At 40.4% G+C, this 22363-nt stretch overlaps 1 protein-coding gene across 5 annotated transcripts; it reads left to right on the top strand.

The window, feature by feature from the left end:
• Nucleotides 1–2418: 2418 nt before the first annotated feature.
• GOLGA7 (golgin A7) lies at nucleotides 2419–22318 on the top strand. Of its 5 annotated transcripts, none has more exons than XM_025393753.1 (6): nucleotides 2419–2589; nucleotides 2855–2987; nucleotides 9753–9905; nucleotides 17231–17332; nucleotides 18384–18446; nucleotides 20912–22318. In XM_025393753.1, exons 2-5 carry the CDS (start codon nucleotides 2877–2879, stop codon nucleotides 18429–18431), a joined length of 414 nt encoding a protein of 137 aa, XP_025249538.1. In that variant the 5' UTR covers nucleotides 2419–2589; nucleotides 2855–2876; the 3' UTR covers nucleotides 18432–18446; nucleotides 20912–22318. The 5 variants fall into 5 exon arrangements, with proteins under 5 accessions (XP_025249538.1, XP_025249535.1, XP_025249540.1 ...); XM_025393750.1 differs by having other exon boundaries at nucleotides 2488–2640; XM_025393752.1 differs by lacking the exon at nucleotides 2419–2589 and adding an exon at nucleotides 2635–2711.
• The last annotated feature ends 45 nt before the right edge of the window (nucleotides 22319–22363 follow it).

Below are 22363 nucleotides of genomic sequence, written 5' to 3' on the forward strand. Positions count from 1 at the left end.
TCGTGCCACCGAACTCCAGCCTGGGTGACAGAGTGAGACTCCGTCTCAAAAAATAACAATAATAATCTGTTTTACCACCTAGTCTCAGTGGCCAAGGGCTGCAAGAAAATACTCCAAATACACAATGGATGAAAATTGTTTTCTTTGTTGACTTCATTAGACTGGAATTGTGAGGGTAGAAACTGTTTTACCTGCTTAAGGGTGTTCTCCACTCCTAGTAATGAATATGTAGAAAAACAGCTCCTAGGAGATCTTACTGAGTCAGCAAGGAAGCATCAATCTCAGAGACAAACACTAGTAGACATTTAATGCAAAACAAGATCAGATCATGAAATAGAATAGAGAGTCCAGAACAGGCAGACAGACAGACACACACACACACACACACACACACTCCACTGATTTTCAACAGAGATACAAAGGCAATTCAGTGAAGAAATGAGAGTCTTTTCAACAAATGGTGCGTAAACAACTGAATAATCATACAGGGGGGAGGGAAGAGTTTAAATCTATACCTGTAGGAGGCAGAAATACCCTTCCCAAGAGGTCCACACCTAATCCCCTCAAACCCCTAACGTATTAAGAGAGTAAAAAGACATATCACAGACTGTGAAAAATGCATGCAAATCATTTATCTGATAAAGGATTTTTCTCCAGAATGTATAAAGAACTCAAAACTCAAAAACAGCCCGGCCAATTTCTCACACAAGTATAAAGGCCTCAGGAAAACATCTTTAAACATACAAAAACCCAAGGATTAAAGTGCCATAAAAATTTAAAACTGACCTTTAGTCCAGCCAATAAAGATATAAATCAAAACGAACAAAAAACAAAAAAAACGAAAAAACAAAAAAACCCTCAACAACAGGAAAATAAAATACAACCAAAAATAATGGGCAAAAGTTTTGAATAGACACTTCACCAGAGAAGATACATGAATGGCAAATAAGTACAGGAAAATATGCTCAAAATCATTAGTCATGGAAAAACGAAAATTATGACTGCAGGAGATATCACTACACAAGTGTTGGCAAAGATGTGGAGCAACTGGAACTCTGGTGGGAATATAAAATGGTGACACCGCTTTGGAAAACAGTTTGTCAGTTTGCCAAAAAGTTAAACGTGTTTTCACCGTACAATCTAGCCATTCTAATCCTAGGTACGTACCCAAGAGAAATGAAAGCATTAAGGTCTACACATCTATACAAACACTTGTAAATAAATGTCCATAGCAGCTTTATTTGTAACATACCAAAACTGGAAGCAACCCAAAATGTCCATCAACAGAAGAATGGATAAACAAACTGTGGGATGGCCATAGAATGGAATAGCTATCCAGCATCAAAAAGAAATGAATTATTGATAACACAACAACAGATGGACTTCGAAATAGTCTATGTGAAAGAAGCCAGGCAAAAAAGGGGGTACACACTATATGATTCAATTTATATAAAATTCAAGGAAATGAAACTAATGTATAGTGACAGAAGGTGGATCAGTGCCTGGGAAATGGGGTCTGGGGAGAGGCAGGAGGGAGGAATTACACAGGAGCTGGAGGAACCTTTTCAGGGCAATGGAGCTTTACTATCTTGATTGTGACAATGGTTTATGGGTGTATTCATATGTCCAAAGTTATCAAATCCACTGCTTTAAATATGTGTGGTTTATTGTATGCCATTTATATCTCGAAAAAGCTGTTTTTAAAACACAATGGGAGAATTTTTCATATTTAAAAGGCAGGATATTTAAACTGTATTAAATATATAAGACATGGTACTGAAAGGTTGTATTAGCAGGAGACAAGGTAAGGTGGGGTTTCTTTGGCTGCCTTGCAAAGAGATGCTGAGTAAAGTAGGGGCCAGTGGGCAAGGAGGGCAGAACTGCTTGTCTGTCCCCTTGGGTCACCTGAGGGGCATGGGTGGCGGCTGGGTGGAAATGGGGGTGAGAGGAAAGCCGCCGTCGAGGGGCGTGGATGGGAGCTGGGTGGAAACGTGGGGTGAGAGGAAAGCCGCCCCCAAAGACGAGTCGGGGCAGGGGCGGGGACGGCTAACGCTGGGGCCCACGCAGGTTCTTCGTCCTCACTTCCTGACCCTTTCTTACGAGTCTAGGGACCAAACGGATCCATCCCCAGAGCCCTTCTACTTCTGAACACGATGAGCAGTTTGTGTTTGAGGGTCTGGGGAGGGGTGTTGTTTTTTCTTTGTTTTTCGTTTTACGTATGAGTTGGGTGGCACAACCCACACGTAAGTTGCGACGTCCAATCAAGAACGAAAATAACCCCTCACAATCGGCGATCGGGAACCAGCTGCCACAAGTGACACAGCCAGGAAACTTCGTCCCTCACACCGCCGCGCGCTCGCGCCGGCCGCAGCCCCACAGTTCGCCCCGCCTCTCTCCTTCCGGAAACAATCTCCGAGGGCGGAAGGCGGGGTCGGCCCTGGCCCCGCCCACAGCGTTTCCCTTCCTCGGCCCAGCCCCGCAGCGCGCAGCCTCGGCAGGGTGACTTTACGGCCGGAGGAGAGGGTGGGTCCCAGACTTGAGGTAGGAGGCCGAGCTGAGGGGCGGGGAAGAGGCTTTTTGCGGCAGGACGTAAGTGACGGCGAAGGCGGCACGACAGCAGCTGGAGGGCAGAGGAGGCGGGTTTGTTTCCCGGGCCGAACCGGGTTGTTGGGGGGCGCGGGGCCTGGGCCAGGCGGCAGCTAAGGCCCGCGGTGACAGCATGGGTGAAGGGGAGCGGGGCAGAGGAGGCCTTGGGCTGTTTTGGGCGGCGAGTGGGGGCGAGGGACTGGCGGGTCGGAGTCCCGGGTCCAGGCCGGGGCTCTGATCCGCGGTTGGTGTTCCCCCGACCCCGCAGCGCGGGGTGTCCAGTCCTCGCCATGAGGCCGCAGCAGGCGCCGGTGTCCGGAAAGGTGTTCATTCAGCGAGACTACAGCAGTGGCACACGCTGCCAGTTCCAGACCAAGTTCCCTGCGGAGCTGGAGAACCGGGTACGCAACCTGGCTCCCCACGCCTGCTCTGGCGAGGGAGGGAGACTCACCGGGGACGGGAGGGGTGTGGGCGACAACCGGGCCGTTGAGGATCCAGCAGTTCTGGGGAGGGCCAGGCACAGAAGGGGCCTTGGCCAAAGGTGTAAGAAGAGAGCCACTAAGCAAGACAGGTGTTTGGAGGAGGAAGAATAATATACGCCGGTCGCCGGGGTTGACGACCTTATGGAACTTTGTTGCCAGGTGCCGGGAATCTGGATCCAGCAGTCTTCCCCTGCTGCACTCCCTCAAATCCCCACCCCGGGTTATTGTCGGCAGCGTTGAGGAGCCAATTCCTGAGGCTCCAGGCCACCTCAGCCACCAGGTTTTAAGCTATATCTTCCTACCTCTCCGCGCAAGATAAATCATCATCATTCTCATAACTGGTGTTTGCTGCCTCTGTGCTGGCCGCACTGTTTGACTGAAAGGGTTTATTAGGTGCATTGCCAGGCGGTGCATTTAGGCTTTCTTGGAACCTTAAAGACGTAGAGCGTTAGATAGGCCTGGACAGGAAAATATCTCAGAACAAGGCCTTAAACTTATCACATTCATTGGGAGCCACTTGTTTTGTCTTGCATATCAAAATGGCCATCAGGATGTAGGTCCTTTGGGTAACATTGCATGCAAAAATGTAAGAATGGAATTTGCTTCTCCTTCAGACTTAGCAAAACGTTTTTTTAAAAAATCATTGTATCTTGTAGAGGTAATGGAGTATGTGCGTGCCTGCCTGTGTTTTTGTGTGCCCACATATGTACACTCAACCAAAGATTCTTTTGGTCTTGACCCATGTCATGTAGATTGTGTTTCCTGTTCAGGGATCAATTTCTGGTTAGCTGGAAGCAGGTTTTGTGGCTCCCTCCTCTGTGACAGGGAGGGCGAGGGCCTGAGAGGTGATTAGGCATTCGTTGGGTGTGGGACTGAGGGATGCTGGTCATGGGATAAGTAGGTGTGGATGAGTCTGTGTAGAGAAATGTGTAGCAGTTATTTACAGACAGTTTACAGTGAGGTGGGTTGCACTGCCTGATTGCCATGGTTGGGAAATCAACAATGATCCATTATAGTTTCCTTCAGTTTGACATAACCATGGGCAGGTTAGTGGCCCAAATATGTTTCTTGAATTGCAAATTGATCAAATATGCCTTTAAAAGATGGTGAGGTGACTTGTTTCTGAAATGCCATTTAAATGCTGCAGTATCTTGTCAACTATGTTATGAGTTAACTCAGCGTGACGGTAGGTGGAACTATCCACAGTGGTTAGAAGAGCTAGAAATTCAGCAAGTGGCCAGTTGGTTAGAGCTACTGAATGTTGTTTTAAAATAATTTAACATCACAGCTGATGTGTTTTACATGTTAAGATTTACATGGAATCAGGCTGGGCGCGGTGGCTCACGCCTGTAATCCCAGCACTCTGGGAGGCCGTGGCGGGTACATCACTTGAGGTGGGGAATTCAAGACCAGCTTGGCCAACTCTACTAAAAATACAAAAATTAGTCAGGTGTGGTGGCGGGCACCTGTAATCCCAGCTACTCAGGAGGCTGAAGTCGAAGAATTTCTGGAACCTGGGAGGCGGAGGTTGTAGTGAGCCGAGATCATGCCATTGTACTCCAGCCTGGGCGACAGAGCAAGACTCTGTCTCAAAAAATAAATAAAATAAAAAAGATTTACATGGAATCAATCAAATGTTTTATTTTTAAGCCTCTCATGGAGATTATGACATGCAATTTTATGTACTTCAAAATCAGAATATAAAGTATTCTTTTTTTACCGCCATTATTTGGACATTAAAGATTCCTTTGCTTTAAGGTTTTAAAGCAACACTTACACCTCATATTTGAGCAAATGTGTGTACGCAGAATCAGACATTAGCCTTCCACTCTGTGTGTGGCAGAGCCTTTATTTTGTAACCTAAGTACAAAAGCACAATGTAGTTACAGTGCTCCACTGATTCTTCTCAGGAAATTGATGTTTCTAAATTCTGGAGTCCTTTTACCTCTTTGACTCTTTGTAGCCCAGAACTGCCTGTGGTACTGAGTACTATATGGAATGTTACATGGCACTATTCAATTGTGCCTGTGAATTTCTTTTTTCTTTTTAAATGTTTGGGTTAAAACACTAGCTTATGCTTTAAACCACTAGAAAAGCTTTGATTGTGTGTGTATGGGGGGGGTGTGTGTGTGTGTGTGTGTTGAGATTAAATTTAAATTACAGGTTTAAACTTTCCTTGCTTTGATGAAAAACTGAAAGGTTTCTGTTTCTCTACTACTTACCCTAGAAATTTTACTGATTGCTCTGCCGTTGGAGCTGATTTTCTTTTTGTGAGAACATCACACTTGGCAACGTAATAGAGAAAGACACTAATATGCAAGTGTTCTGTGTTATTTTAAAGCATTTTTTTAAAAATACACACACATTTGTGCCCTTTAATTTGGGAGTAGGATAGGTTCTGTCTGTTAACAAGTTCATTTTCTCTGCTGGCTTTTAGAATGTACTACTTTGATGCTTAAGCGATTTGTTGCCAGAACAGTTCCTTAAAGGAAGCTTTATTCTCATTAGCCAAAATACAGATACCTTAGTTACCCTTGGTCTAGGTAGAAGAATGAGTGAACTGTAATTGAGGCATTTGTTCCCTTATTTCCCTTTAAAAATATGTCTCCCCTTCTGGTTAGTAATTACCATTGACCTGCCACCCTTGATACGTGATCACTGCAGGCTTCACCATGCTTTCTACTATGTAGTTCAACACGAACCAAAATTCTGAGAAAATGAGCCTGATTTCTCTTTCCATTCTGACTTTTGATGTTTGTGGGTCCAAATTTTATTTGGCTCTGACTTCTCATATATCTAAATTTTGATAAAGCTCCTGTATCAGTGGCCAGGAACCTAAGGGAGAACACTGGCCACTGTTTTTCATAACCTAAAGGTAGTGAGATACAAATGCCAACATTTGTTCTCTTGAGCCCTTTCTTGTGAAGTTTGTTGTTTGCCTTTACTGATGCCTTCTGTGATTTTTACCCTTTATTTCCCTTTTTTAAAATAACCTTTCAAAAATGTGTTGGCATTTACTTTAACCGTTTATCCTTTTTTTAAATTTTTTTATTAACCTTTTTTTTTTTATTTGTTTAACTGACGTATGATTTACCTCTATCCTATAAGGCATTGTAGTCTCAGAATAACGCATAAGAATTAGTGTTTCTGGCTGGGCATGGTGGTTTGCACCCAAGTAATCCCAGTTGCTCTGGAGGTTGAGGTAGGAGGATCACTTGGGGCCAGGAGTTCAAGACCAGTCTGGGCAACATAGCGATACTCTGTCTCTAAACTTAAAAAATAATAATAATTAGGGTTTCCTGGATAAATAGTAATTCTAATATGAAAGAAATAAGATGTTTCTGGGTTGAATCCCATGGTTTTGAATTGTATTGTAAAGAAACATAAATAATTCAATGACTTATAAGCACATCAAATGTGATTGGAATTATTTAGACTTTTGTGGACTTATCAGTAGACAAACTGAAGGCATAATTAGGTGAACATAACAGCTTACCATTTTTGTTTGCTGAGCTCTTCTCAGTCTGTTTTCGTGAATGAGAACTCTGACAGTTTCCCAGATGACCAGCCTTGACACCACATCTTCAAGGGGTAGCTCAGTGAAGAAACACTGCCCCTGCGCTTAAAGGCCGTCTTGACCCACCTAGCCTTTGTCCAAATCTCTAATATTCCTGGAAATTTAACTCCTTTTGAAAAATGGGTCGAGCCAACACCACTTTAAAGGTTACATTAAATTCATGCATGCCACTAGCTCATTGACTCCTCACATTTTCCACACAGTGGACAAAACAATGACAACAACTGCTTCTAACTTTAAGAATTGTCATAGCTTAAGAATGGTCATGAATTTTTTACACTTTGAAAGATGATGTTCTTGGGGCCAGGTGCAGGTGGCTCATGCCTGTAATCCCAGCACTTTGGGAGGACAGGGGGGTGGATCACATGAGGTCAGGAGTTTGAGACCAGCCTGGCCAACATGGTGAAACCTCGTCTCTACTAAAAATACAAAAATTAGTAGGGAATGGTGGTGCACGCCTGTAATCCCAGCTACTTGGGAGGCTGAGGCACGAGAATCACTTGATCCTGGCACCAGAGGTTACAGTGAGCCAAAATTGTGCCACTGTACTCCAGCCTGGGTGACACAGTGAGACTCTGTCTCAAAAAAAAAAAGATTATGTTCTTGGGAATAGTAGGGCTCATACTGTATGTTGAGGATTTTTTTTTTCTCTTTTTGAGACAGAGTCTCACTCTGTCACCCAGACTGGAGTGCAGTGGTGAGATCTCGGTTCACTGCAACCTCCACTTCCCAGGCTCCAGCAATCCTCCCACCTCAGCCTCCTCAGTAGCTGGGACTATGGGCATGCGCCACCACGCCTGGCTAATTTTTGCATTTTTAGTAGAGACAGAGTTTCACCATGTTGCCCATGCTGGTCTCAAACTCCTGAGCTCAAGTGATCCACCCACCTCAGCCTCCCAAATGCTGGGATTATAGGCATGAGCCATCATGCCACTAGCTCAGTCTAGGGTACTAGACTGTGTACCCTAGCCAATCTTTTTTTTTTTTTTTTTTTTTGAGACAGTTTCACTCTGTCACGCAGGCTGGAGTACAGTGGCGTAGTCTTGGCTCACTGTAACCTCTGGTGCCAGGATCAAGTGATTCTCGTGCCTCAGCCTCCCGAGTAGCTGGGATTACAGGCGTGCACCACCATTCCCTACTAATTTTTGTATTTTTAGTAGAGATGAGGTTTCATCTCTAGCCTAATTTTTTTTTTTCTGAGTCTATTTCTATTATAAAGCAAGACTTAATAGGTTCGCAGAGACCAGGAAAGGAAAAAAAAAAAGCCAAACAAAAAAAGTCTTTAAATAAAGACTTCATAAAAGAGAGAATTCATATGTAAGTATTTACTAATTTTAGAAATAAGGGAATCCTTATGCGAGAGAAGGCCTAGAGTACAGACAGATAATGGCAGTATTGGATGAATGCTCTCCTAATGGGCCTTGAAAATCCTAGGATGAAGTAGCAAAATTTGAAATCTGTTATACAAAGTACTATTAGAAGACAGTAAAGTAATATTGGGAGAATAAAGTAAAAGCAGATGATGGAGTGAAACGATGGATGACAGTACAGGTTCTTTCTTATGTGAAATATGTAGAACCAGAAGTATTTCAGATTTTGGGGTTTTTTTAGATTTTGAAATATTTGTTTATACTAATGAGATATCTTGGGGTTGGGATCCAAGTGTGAACATGAAACTCATTATGTTTTATATCCACCTTATTATACATATAACCTGAAGGTAATTTTATACAATATTTTAAATGACTTTATGAGACAAAGTGTGTGTACACTGAACCATCTTACCACCTTTTGTGAGCGTGCTTGCATGGGAGAATCTGGCTGTGCATGGAAAAGGTACATGGCAGCTGACGGGGGCTGGAAGGGTCTTTTTCCCTTGGGGACACTGAATAAACTATGTGTTGTGCACCTGCATTTTGACTGTGACCCCTCACATGAGGTCAGGTGTGGAATTTTCCACTTGTGGTATCATGTCAGTGCTCAAAAGTTTCAGATTTTGGAGACTTTCTGAGTTCAGAATTTAAATCAGGGATGCTCAACCTGTAGTAGTATTAGTGTAAATTTAAGATAATGGTGTCACCAAATAGAGAGAGGTAATAAGAATGAATGACTTGATGTGAAAAATTGTGTATTAGCTTGAGATTTTACCTTAACAAATTTTACCTTATTTAGTAACAAGAGAATTGCTTCAAAAGAGATAGACTGAGTAAACAGAATATAGAACCTACGCCTTTTGATCCTTCTGCTAAAATGTCACTTTTTTCTTGCCTAGTAAATTCCAGTGTTTACTTACTCAATTTAAGATTACCTGCCCTTCCCAGATAAAGGGAATATCTCCTTGCTTTTGTGCCCCACTAGACTTTATATTTGCCTATATGATAGTATCCTGTCAGCTTACTGCTTTTTTTTTTTTTCTTTGAGACGGAGTCCCGCTCTGTCGCCCAGGCTGGAGTGCAGTGGCGCGATCTCAGCTCACTGCAAGCTCCGCCTCCCAGGTTCACGCCATTTTCCTGCCTCAGCCTCCCCAATAGCTGGGACTACAGGCACCCGCCACCACGGCCGACTAATTTTTTTGTATTTTTAGTAGAGATGGGGTTTCACCGTGTTAGCCAGGATGGTCTCGATCTCCTGACCTCGTGATCTGCATGCCTCGGCCTCCCAAAGTGCTGGGATTACAGGTGTGAGCCACCGCGCCCGGCCAGCTTTTTGCATTTTTATGTTTACATGCCTGCTCTGCTTGCATAGTGAAACTCTTGAGGATTGAGACAGTGCTTTATCTTGAGGTTTTTCATAGTATCTGATAGTAGGTGCTCAGTAAATGTGAATCTAAATGAATGGAAAGAGGAACAAAGTCTAGAGTTACTTGAAATTTAGTAGAAAGAATAAAGAAGAACCTTATTGAGCCTTGAAGCTATCCAGTATTTATAGAGGGATAAAATTAGACAAACTAAGCAGTTTTGGTAACTTAGGCCCAGATTTAATCACCAAAAAAATTGTCAGCTAGTGGCTAAGAATGGTGACAAAACAAGATACATTATTGATAGCATGCATTAGTAAGTTGATTTTTTTTTCCAAAACTTATTTTTAAATTCTTTTCTTCTCTACAGATTGATAGGCAGCAGTTTGAAGAAACAGTTCGAACTCTAAATAACCTTTATGCAGAAGCAGAGAAGCTTGGCGGCCAATCATATCTCGAAGGTTGTTTGGCTTGTTTAACAGCATATACCATCTTCCTATGCATGGAAACTCATTATGAGAAGGTAACGCTACTTTTGTTTTCACAAAAATCTCTTAAAATCATGAAGAAGGCAAGCTTATTACACATTGATGCTTACACGGTGATAGTTGCTGTAAAATATTTAGGGGCATTTATCTTTCAAATTGTGTTCCGATGTACAGAGGCACATAGTCCTGAGTCTTTCAAAATAGGTTACAGTTGGTATGTTCACTTGCAGTTGACGTGTCAATGTTCAGACTGGCCTACACTTAAGAAGAATGTAGAAAATCTTTATGTTCTCTTCCTACTCAGCTTTCTGGGAATGTTTTTACTTTATTTCCCTAAATGTCACTCTCTTCTCCCACCTGAGTTCTTACCTTCTCTTTCCAGTTGGCTGCTAGCTCCTGAATTGCTTATTTCCCAACTTAAGATGACCAGAAGTCAAACCTCCCACCTCCCCATTTTGTCAGTAGCACCCCTGTCTTTTCAATACCATCTTTGGGCATGAGGGATGAAGAAGAGGGAAAAATTAATCTGTTTTCAAAGACTGAAATATCTTTCATTTTCACAGTCATTCACTTTTTGTGATTTCCTCTGCCACTATCCTAGGTTATGCCCTTATTCTGTCTCCCCTAGACTATTGAAATAGTGTGACTTGTCTCATTTCTTCCCTCCTTTTGCTTTTCTAAATTATCTGCTGCTGTTTTTATAAAACACAGATTTACTTCCCTTACTACTTCTGCCAAGTCAGATACCTTCCCTGGCTTCCCATGTTTTACCACTGAATAAAGTTCAAGGCCCTGCTCAAGCTGACCACAGCTTACCTTTCCAGCGCTGCCTCCCATTCCTTCCTTCACTTTCTCCCTCAGCCAAACTCCATCCCTCACTGGTCAGCAAACATACCCACTGTGGTTCTCCTCCACCTGGGATGCTATCTTCCCAGGTTCAAATCCCACTAGTCCCTTGGGTGTCACTTTCATCTAACTTTTTCTCTATTTTAGTCAGAATTCTTTCTCTTCTCTTGTGTCCCTACATTTTATTTGTATCTGTTTTATGGCACTTGCCTCACTTTTCTTTGGAATGTAGCAGTTTATGTTCTTGTCTTATTTGCCTTTCAAGTATGTATTTTTCTTGAGGACAATGCCTTAACCATTTTGTATCCCTCTTTATGCCTGACACCATGCCTTGGGTATATCAGGCACTCATTGAATATATGTTAAATAAATGACTGTAAATTAATCACAGTAAGCCCTGGTATATCACTAAATTCTGACAGTGCTCAGAAAACGAAATGCTATAAGAATATATCATACCCCATCTGATAGAAATGTCTTACACTCCATGTAGTGGAGAGTGCATATAGTTGCAGCTAAAGTTTTTGGAGCTGTTGGCTGAAAATGCTGTTGTATTCTTCATTACCATCCTGTTACTATAATTCCATCTCATATAAACAGGTCTATTTAAGTATAGTTATTTATATCCTTCCCCATGTTGAAACAGGAAAAGTTCTCTTGTCCCCCTCGCAGGGTGTGAGATGGGGTGTGACTTGCTTCTTCAGTACCCTGCTGCTCAAACCTCTAGGGGTGCATACAGATGGGCAGGCTGTGGGGCTCCAACCCCATGGCAGTGTCTAGGGGTGAATGTTTTACAGCTCCTGAAGCCCCAGTGAGCATATGTTACAGGGTGCTCTTTTAGTTTAGCTGTCCATAGGCGGCTTGTGTTAACTCAGTTAGACCCCTGCCTTATTGCAAGGGCAGAGGGCTTTCTGTATCCCAGAGTTCTTGCCTTGGTGTACCAGAAGAGTCGGATCACATGTGGGCTTGGAGAATGAGTGCAAGGTTTTGTTGAGTGGAAGTAGCTCTCAGCAAATGGGGGAGCCAGAAGGGAGATGGTTTTCCCCTGGAGTCAGGCTGCTCAACAACCGAACTCTTCTCCAACCATCCTGGCCAAACTCTGCGTGATTCTGCCAATTGATGGTCTACCGGTGTGCCAGTGTGCTCCTACGCCAGTGTGTTCCTCTCGACATCCAGCCACCTGTGTGTTCCTCCACTAATGTTCACCTCTCGACATCCAGCCGCCTGTTTGCCTGCCTACTAGGGTCTCAGGGCTTTTATAGGCACAGGATGGGGGCGTGGCAGGCCAGGGTGGACTTGCAGCTTTTGGGCAGGAAAACAAAAATGCCTGTCTTCACCTACTGGGCACAGGCCTGGAGGTGGAGTGTTAGCCAGGGACCACGCCCTTCTCCACCCAGCACTTCCCTACCTGCCTGCTTCTGTGTCCTTTAAAGGGACCATGCTCTTTCCTTCCATATCAATACCACAGAGAGAAGCTTTCATTCCTGTTTAACTTTCAAAATCAGAAATTATCAAGGCTCAGTGTCAGCTTTCAGTCTGTTTCAGTGTATCTCCTCTCTAATACTTTCAGTGAGTGAAGGCTCAGGGGATTTGTTTGCTCAGTAACTATTGGAAAGCCTACTATGTGCTAAGCAAAGTGCTGGCACATAACCGAACAGGACAAACATGGTTGCTGACCTTGTGGAGTTCATAATTAAGTGGTGACAGCTGATAATAACAAGGAAACAAAGACAACAAAATTACACATTATGATAAGTGCCTTAAAGGAAACAAACTGGCCTGTGGTAGAAAATAATAGGCAGGACCTAATCCAGGGTGTATGGTCAAAAGAGGCCTCCGAGGTGGTGACATTTAAGCTGTTGCATGAAGGATGAAAAGCCTGGGGCATTAAGGCAGAAAGATGAACATACACAAAGGCCCAGAGAGCTTGATGGACCCTGAGAACTGAGAGAAGGTGATGCACAGGAGAGGAGGGGCAGAGAATGATGGGAGGTGGATTTGGAGAGGTAAGCAGGAGCTGTAACTTGGAGTGCCTCGTCCATGGAACGAAGTATAGATTTTATTTTTAGTGCAAGTGGGAAGCTACTCAAAGTATTAAGAGAGTGATGTGATCAGATTTTCATTTTATTTATTTTTGTAATAGAAACAGGGTCTCACTGTGTTGTCCACACTGGTCTCGAACTCCTGGGCTCAAGCGATCCTCCCACCTCAGCCTCTCAGAGTATTGGGATTAAAGGGATGAGCTGCTGTGCCCAGCAAGATTTTCATTTTAAAGAGATCTCTTTGCTTTGTGGAAAAAAGGCATAAGAATAGAAGTAGGGAAACAAGTGAGGAAGCTCCACAGAAGTCCAGGCAAGAGTGAGATAGCCTGGACTAGGAAGGGAACAGGAGGGGTGCAAAGAGGTGACCAGTTCCAAGGGATATGTTGATAGTCGGCATGAATGTAGGAGGGTTGGGTAAAGCTGAATTCATATGGGTAGAAACTTTATCATCCGGAATGGCTATTTACAGAAGTCCATAATATTGCTAATTTAAGGTAGAAGCACATCTCTTGAGTATTTTATTCATGCTTAGTGAAATATTAAAAGGCTTGAGTTGTCATTACATTTGTTGATAAAATTTTAATTGTATTTGTCAAAGTATATTTGCTGAAATAGAAGTACTGATGTCATTTGTAAAAAGAAATTAGTAATTGGGTGCTAGTCAGTTTATACGAATTATGAGATCTTGGACAAATTAATCTCTCTGAATTCTCTCAACTGTAAAATGGATATTAGAATTCATAATTTTCTTCACATGTGGTTAGTGCTTAATAAACAGTGTTTTCTTGAGGTCAATTTTTTTTCTTTTTTCTTTTTTTTTTATTATTGAGACAGAGTCTCGCTCTGTCGCCCGGGCTGGAATGCAGTGGTGCCATCCCACTCCTCCACCTCCTGGGTTCAAGTGATTCTTGTGCCAGTAGAGATGAAGTTTCACCACGTTGACTAGGCTGGTCTCGAACTCCTGGCCTCAAGTAATCCACCTGCGTTGGCCCCCCAAAGTTCTAAGATTGCAGGCGTGAGCCACTGCACCCAGCACCCAGCCTTTATTACTTTAAAAAAAAAAAAAAAAAACCAGAGATGGGGTCTCACTATGTTGGCTAGGCTGGTTTTGCACTCCTGGCCTCAAGTGATCCTCCCATCTCGGCCTCCCAAAGTGCTAGGGCTACAGGCATGAGCCACTGTGCCCAGCCAAGATAGATTTTAATGAAGTTACCTATGTAAGTTTTAGTCAGATATTTGTGAACTCACATATGATTTTTTTCAAGTATAAGTGATCTTTTAGTCAGCTGCTAGTTTATTTGGGTGCTGAAAATACTTAGCTCTCAATTAAAATCCTTCCAATTATGAAATCTTGGAAGATGGTCCTTGATACCAGAAATTCAATGGAAATTGGTTGATCCCAATATGTGTTTTAGCTTGGATTTGTAGACATTGTGTAAGGTCCTATTTTGTAGGTCTAAGCAAGGCCCTTTTCTTTTTATAAAGCAAATATTATAAAGCAAGTAAAGACCAAGTAAAATTCAGAAACCAAATTTAAGGCATGGCCACATTTTAAAAATAGATGATATTTTGTAGAAAGTGAACACGGATAACTAGATTGTGCAAAATTAATAACTGGAATGATCATAGTTAAGATATGATATACCTATACTTTTAATAGAAGTGTGTATTTGTGTTTCGATAAAATGATTAAAATGTAAGCACAGTTGCCCTCTCCCTTTCCCAGTTTGTCTCTCAGGAATTTTTGTGCTATTATTTTCTACTTACGAAAGGACGGGGTTGAGTCATTTAGTCTCTATTGTTTTAAACACCGAAATTCCTAGTCTACAAACAGTAAGCCAAATATAACAGTGCTTATACTTTGTCATGTGTGTTAAATGTTTTGAAATTGTAAATAGGCCTTTTAAAACTCACTAGAACAATGATGCATTTTTCCCTATAATGTGCTATTTATTGATTTAAAATGAAGATAAAGACTTCAGTGTTATTTCTCTATTGTTGCTACCCATGATAATTAGGGAACAAATGGGCTCGTGGAACGTTCTCCTCTCAGTATCTCTCTGCCTTGTTCATGAACTAGAAAACATCCCTTCTGCCCATGTGCAGAATGTCTAGAAAAACACAGGAGAGAACTTGGATATGTTCTGAAAACAGTAAGATGTGGTGTTACTTAGCCTCAATCAGGCTATTTTTCTTGAAGGGCTGGAAGGCTTTCTCCAGTTGAATATCCTCAGGGAAGACAGTAGTTTTTTCCAAGATTTGATTGTGTTTCACTTTGTAAATATTATACAAATTGAAGTTTTGTTGAGGATTTGAGAGTGACAGATAACTTTGTTAAATATTATGGTTTACTTTGACATTGATTTACCAAAAATAATAAAGTGTGAATAAAATGTCAACATATGATTTCTTGGGGGTGAGAATGGCGCTTTGTCCTTTCTGAGACTGTGGTATGAGTTTACACATATTAATGCTTTTCCGCTATTAAAGAGACTAAGACTTTTATCGTTTGTTTGTTTTAATTTTTATTTTATTTTTATTTTGAGACTAAGAGTTTTAAAGCATCTTGTTTAGGAGAGTGTTGCCTTCACCACAATAGTATAAGAAGATTTAGAGCTTATACAAAAAGGAAAACTGATTGTTTTCTTTCTGAACTGATACCCAAGTGCATATCAATGTTACTAAAGTTTATTAAAAAAAAAAAAAAAACAACAGAAAACTTGCCCAACAAAGTGATACTTGAACCAAATAAAAGAATGCTGTTGCTGTTTCTTTGCTCGTAACCTGTACTCAGAGAAAGGAGACGGAAAGCTGTTCTGAAGGAGTCCTTTCTTTGAAACCAGCCATGCAGGCATTTTCTGAGTGTCTTCCTTAGTACTAATGGACTGGCGTGAAGGGAGACTGAGTCTCCAGTTTCCAAGTCTGGCAGGTGAGCTGAGAAGGAAATTGGAGAGAAGATTGAGAGGCCTTAGTTGGGCACCTTTATGGGCTACTTCCTTCTATTCATTATTTTAGGATGATTGACAAACTCTGATGTGAAGATAGTGCCTAAGGGATTTTTTTGCTCATAAAGACCAAGCACAGCTCAAATTCTTTGAGTGCTGAAAATAGGAGAATGATACATGCATTGCTTCAGGTAATTAGATGAAAAAAACAAATCTTTTCTTTAGAAATAGTACTCCTAATTTATTACATAAGAACCATGCAGATTGCTCTTTTAATAATCTTACGCTCTTTTACAGAAGCATAAAACATGAGATTTTTTTATCCCCCCAAAAAACTTGAATAAACTGTTTAGTTTTCTTCAATTAGAAAATTCTTTATATTAAAGAGGTAGAGTTTTAAATTCTAAATCAGTGTATACCAAAGCATCTAAATTGTGACATCCTAATTTGTTAGTTTGGTCTGTACGTTATATAAGGCACACTTAAATCATTGCTTAATTTCCAACTTTATTTTCATACAGTTCTTTTTTCCCTTTAAGTTGTGATCACATTTGTGACTTTATCATTTGCTAATAGTGTGAATTTAAGGAAATACATAGTAATTTGAAGAACTGGATCAAAGCCTCTTTGAACATTAGAGCCAGAAAAAAGTTATGATGACTTCGAGCCTGAAATAAAACATGTAACTCTTTGATTTTGGATGTAGCTATTAAGATTTATTTTCTTCTAGCTTATCTGTCTCAGAATTGCCCTTATTAAAGCTGGAGATTTGGCAATTTCCAGAAGTTCCTTTGTATCCTATCTGGTTTTTGTCTACATTTGCTTTGACTTTTACAAGCTTAATACTAAACTTACAAATTGAGGTTCCTGTCTAGGAAATGAGCAAACTGCAGAAGAGCACTACATGCAGTCATGGAAATGACATAAGACACTTGTATTTATCAGAAACTCCCTGGCAGCTAATGCCCACATGCTCTACAAAGGAAATAAACTTTCTAGTTTTGAAATAATGGGTCTTCCTTTTGTTATAAGCCAGCCTTTTATCATTACTTTAAATTGATGAACATGTACAAAGGAGAGAAGCAGTCCTTTAAGTTTTGTAAAAGTCAAGGCCAAGAACTGTCCTTGATTTTAGAAGATGTCACATTAACAGCATTTTATGAATAGGAAAAGAGAAGCATGAGCAGCCATTGTGTATATAGCCATCTGTGTGTTTCTCCACATGCAGGATTGAGGTGACTGGGAAGTAGGAAGGAGGGGGTTGGTTCTCACCATGCCATTGTATGCTTTTGCATTTATTTGCATTGCGTTGAAGATATTTTTGACTGGAAGAGTCCCTCACACTTTGCTATATGTCATATGCAACTCCTGTGAGCCAAGTAATCACAGCTGTATTCCACCATGTGAATATCTGTGTGACTTGCCTTGAAAACGAATTCCCACTGCCTGAATATTTTGAGATCTCACTAACACTTAAAGGGAAATCTGACAAAGTTTGTAAAAAGCTGTGGTGTTTCTTTTTATCAGGTTTTGAAGAAAGTCTCCAAATACATTCAAGAGCAGAATGAGAAGATCTATGCTCCACAAGGCCTCCTCCTGACAGACCCCATTGAGCGAGGACTGCGAGTTGTATCTTTTTGGTTCGGATCAGAAAGTCTAAATATTTATAACAAGAAAATGTTGATATTGTTTGGCATCGGCTAGAGAGAATTTAACTCCCATCCTGTATTTGCCCTAGGTAGTTTCTGTGTGAATTGCATACCTACTGTAAATCCCCTGTCTCCAACATTTTTTATTTTAAAGTATGTCCCTCCTTCCATTGCATGGTGCAGGTCTCTGTGGTTTGTTTACTATTCTGGTCACCATCTTTCCTGGTGGTTCTGAGGGCATCTTGTAGTAATAACGGGGGTGGTTTGAGTAATGCATTTCAGCTGCAGAAACCCTGAACCTGAAGCCCCTTTGAAATGGATAAACTCATAATGTGTGGTGAGACTTGTCATCCAAATGAATTGCAGTTTCATGGGTTCATCTGACTAGTTGAAATCAGTTACAGCTGCCAGATGTATAATTTCATTACCTTTGACATACTGTGCATATTTTTAGAGGCAATAAGCTTTGAAAATCACTAAGTGAATTTGGTAAATACAATTGCAAAAAACTAATTTAGCTTGATAACTGGAGTAATGGGTAAATAAATTTTTTAAAAACCTAGGTCACATAAGCCCAGGCCTTCCAGCTGATAATAATTTCAGCAGTTTTATTATACTCTGCAACAATAGTTCTTAAACTTTCAGGGGTCATGAACCCTTTCCCAAGAAAAAAGTTTTCATATAATTTCAGGGTATTTTTAAATCCCTGAATTCATTACCTCCATGGATTCTCAGTTAAGAACTCCCTAGTTCTATAAATAAAGCATCCTTTTCAGAATTTATTTGTTTTGTTTTCAAAACATAAATCATCAGTGTTTGGGAAGGAACTATAGGTGGACTATAAGTAATTACATTTCTTAAAATATTCAGCAAATTGGAGAAAGCACACTTAAGTAGGAAAAAAGTTTAATAATTGAAAAATAAGCAAAGCAAACTGAAAGCAAAGTCTGCGGATCACACCCTTCACCTTGCCAAGTCCCCTTTATGTGTTGTGTCCTGTAGTGTGTTTTCTTAACAGCCATGCTGTTTAGATTGAAATTACCATTTATGAAGACAGAGGCATGAGCAGTGGAAGATAAACTGTAGAATTAAAGGTAAATATGAAATGATATGGCTTGTATGCAATTTTTGCAAGTTTAGAAGATGCATAAATATTCTTCCCCGCATGGTAAATAAATCATTAAATCACACAGTTAAATAGCGGTATATTTGCTGTGTTAGCTTAAGCTAGTCACTGTATTAGCTTGATACTTAAAATGTATATTCAGCCCAAGTTCTGTTTGGTGATAGAGAATTTAATTCTGATTTTTTTCCTGCTGTATTGTGTTCAGACTGGTTTTGTTGTTACTTTGGTGGGGGAATGGGGGATGGCAGTTACTTGGCTTGTTTTAATATTTCAGAACTATCATAGGCATATAAATACGTGGGTTTTGCATATAAGAATGAGCTCAGAGATGTCTACCTGTATGACAAATGGCTTTAATAAGCAAAGGGAACATTTCAGAGGGGAGTAGGGAGATTCTGAATATTTCATTTATTATATTTAAGTGGCTTCAGAACCCTATGGAAGAAACCTTACCTACTGAGTAGAAACATAAATTCCATTCCTTTGTTTAAAGTGTTAATGTCCTTAAATATCCAGATACTGCCCTTTAATGAGTAAGAAACAAATTAATATGAATAAGAATCTGTAGGCAGAGTCACGCTGAATCCATAAGTACTTTAGCATAGCCTTCTAAGTGACAGGAAGTAGCACTTCACTATTTCTGCCAATTTCAGTTACGTGGTCTTCCTACAGAAAGTGTTCTGCTGCTGCATTTTTCTAGTTGACTGTGCTTACGGGTATCTGTCACTAGGTAATAGACAGCACAGATACAGAATGTACCAAAGCCAACATACGTCTTCCTAGGGCAACATTAATAACAGCTACCATTTTGAGGGCACCTACTGTGTGCCTGGTATTGTATAAATGGTACTTCTGAACCTCATAAGAACCCTACAAGGTATTTCCCCATTTTACAGATGAGCAAACTCGGATACAAATAAATTAAATGATGTTCTCACAATCACACGGTTAACGAGTATTGGGATATGAACCCAAGTCTGATTGACCATAAAACCCCTGTCTTTTATACCATACTTCCTCTCAGTACTTGCAGCAGCAGGAACATGGAGAAAGGGAAGAGTTCATCAGATAATTCTAGAGGTTTATCCCCTTCTCTTCTTTTTCAATGCTTAAAAAAAGAAAAAAAATACATTTTGTCTGCTCCTGTATGATTTATTGAATCCTGCAAGCCATGCAACATTCCAGAGCTGCCTTCTTTAGCACTAGTGAATGTGTCACCTGAATTCCTGAAAGCCAGAGATCTAAATCATGACATCCTCTGCTGTATGCTGTGTTTCCTTAAAAAGGCTTTGTTTTGGAACACTTAGTGTTACTTGTCCATACACTTTCTCATGGACAATTTTCAAACTGATACTTCTCAAACAACCAGTGACCTTCTGTGTGGCTTTTGTTCCATGCCATGGTTTGTATATCAGTTGCAGCTGCGATAACTTGGCACAGCCCATTTGTCATGACTCATTTTGCAGCTATTGTGTAATCATGTGTTTTTCTGATGTATGGGGTTTGAGCAATTACACACCAGAGGCTAATCTGTCAATATTCAAATAACTAGAATTTTGAAATGGGAAAGATTTACATTAATAACTTCTGGATACCATTTTTCATGAATGCAGATATTTTTGTTCAACACAATTTCATTTTTGGAGTTAGGTGTTCCCAAGGTCCAGGATGCAATGTGGGCTGAGATCTTGGGGAAGGGGAGGAAACTCTAAGCATAATTTATTCAATTCTTCCATTTCTCTTCAGTCTGCAAGGTGTCTGCAATTTGAAGTAATATGTGGGAATTAGTGACTTAACAAAAGACTACACAAACATGAGGATGGCCTTTATTTTTATAAGGAGCTTTAAACAAAAATACTTTTCTTTAAGCTTAATTTTTATAATATCTTGCATGTATCTTTATTATCACATTCTCATTGTTACATACACTGGCGTTTTCTCTCTGGATTAAAATTGCCATCTTTATATAAAATGGAATACATGATTATTCCATCACAACTAGTGATAATAAAAACAGCTAATGTTTGTTGGCACATCTGTGCCAGCACTATTCTGAATGCTTAATTTGAATCATCACAACGACCCTGTGAGGTAGATATTGTTATCCCTGTTTTTCAGATGAGGAAGCCGAGGCAGAGAGAACTTTAAGTTGCTGGCCCAAGGACAAACAGCTAGTAGACAGCAGTCAAGGCAGCCTGGCTTCGTGGTGATGTGCTTGGTCAGAGATCTGAATATCTAGGACTTAGATTTGTAGACTATTGAGCTGTAGACTCATTTAGACAAATGGTACCAAGATATTTTAGTAGATAAAATTGTGGGTTAGTAGAACATAGACCACATGTTATATGCTCATATCAGTTGATGGAAGAAAAATGATTTTACAAGTTATTTTCAGCATCTCTCTCAAAGCTTTACTTCTCCCTCTAATTACAGATCCCACTTCCAGCCGGGCCCCTCATGTATCCACTGGCCGACCGCAGAGTGTCCCTACCTCCTCTCCAGAGCATCATTCCTTTCTATCTGCTGCCAGAGCCACGGTGCCATTTACTCCAAGGACTCAACTTTCTAAAATTCCACACCTGAGGTGACCTCTAGTCGCTCAGCATCCACTTTGTGTCTCCAAATTGTGTAGGACTCTGTAATCTTTTGATTAGTTTCTGAGAAAACACAATGAAGCATTTCACTTTTTTTTATTCAAAGCCATTTAATAAAACACAGTTGGTTAGCCCAGTGCAAAGCTTATTATCTGCCACCAGTACGTACCATTAGTTCTCTTCATTCCTTGGGCCAGCTTCTCAGGTGGCTTTAGACCTCAACAAGCCGTATCTTCGCCAGTGTTCTATCTTGTTGCCCTAAATTAATAAAATGCTTTTCTCCAGGATTTTGGTGAGGGTTGGCTGTGGCTGTCGTTTTGCTAATGCATCTCCCAGATTTCAAAGAATTACCGGTTTTACCATGACTCAAATCTTAAGATCTGTTTCTACTATTCAATTCCTCAAACCGAAGCTCCTTGAAAAAAATTATGTATAATGTTATTTGTTTTATTATAGCAATTATTCCTAATTAAAGCAGTATTTAATGCAATTTCCAGTTATTTCTTTGGAGAATTTGATGTCATTGTTGCATTACCTTGAATGTTGGAAAGATGTGGTGCGTGTTGCTTGTTCATCACAAAAATCAGTAAGCACAATAAAGTGGATGCCAAACCATCAAACACATAGGTGTTCCCGCTGTGTCCCTGGATATGGAATAAGCAGGTATAAAAAATATTTTAATTATAGTTTTGTTATAAATATAACTTATGGGAAAAAAATTTGATAGGAATAATACTGTATATTACTAATTTTTAACTATCCCTACGGCAAACCTTATGACTCACAGAATTTTCTCATATACAGTATTCAGTGTACAGAAATCTTATGATTGGCTCAAGTACAGTAAGTTACTTCTCAGTAGAACTCTCAAGTCTGAGTCCTATCTGTAGCTCTGCTTTTGGCTGTACATTCCTAGGATCGGGGCTGCTTATGCCTTTCGTTTATCCTTGGGGTTTGAGAGCGCTGTATTTGGGAGAGAGTTTAAAAATACATTAGAAGAGGGAAACCATTAAAAGTTTCACTGTCAGAGATTATTGTAGGTGCTAATACTGGATTTCGTCTTTCAGATTTAATTTCTTTTATGGGTCTGTTAGTCATTCAGCAAATCCCGTAAGTATGTTTAATATTTTAATTGTGTAAAACTCATTTGTTACTTTACAGCCTGTAATAGTGTGTCTGCCTTTTCAACCCGTTGCAATAACTTTGCTGAAATATTAACACATTAATAAAACTTTTCTTAAACAAATTGTCTCTGTGTCATATTTGGTGGGATTTGGTGGTAAATGATGGT

The sequence above is a fragment of the Theropithecus gelada genome, chromosome 8 (assembly GCF_003255815.1).
Source record: "Theropithecus gelada isolate Dixy chromosome 8, Tgel_1.0, whole genome shotgun sequence".
NCBI classification, from domain to species: Eukaryota; Metazoa; Chordata; class Mammalia; order Primates; family Cercopithecidae; genus Theropithecus; species Theropithecus gelada.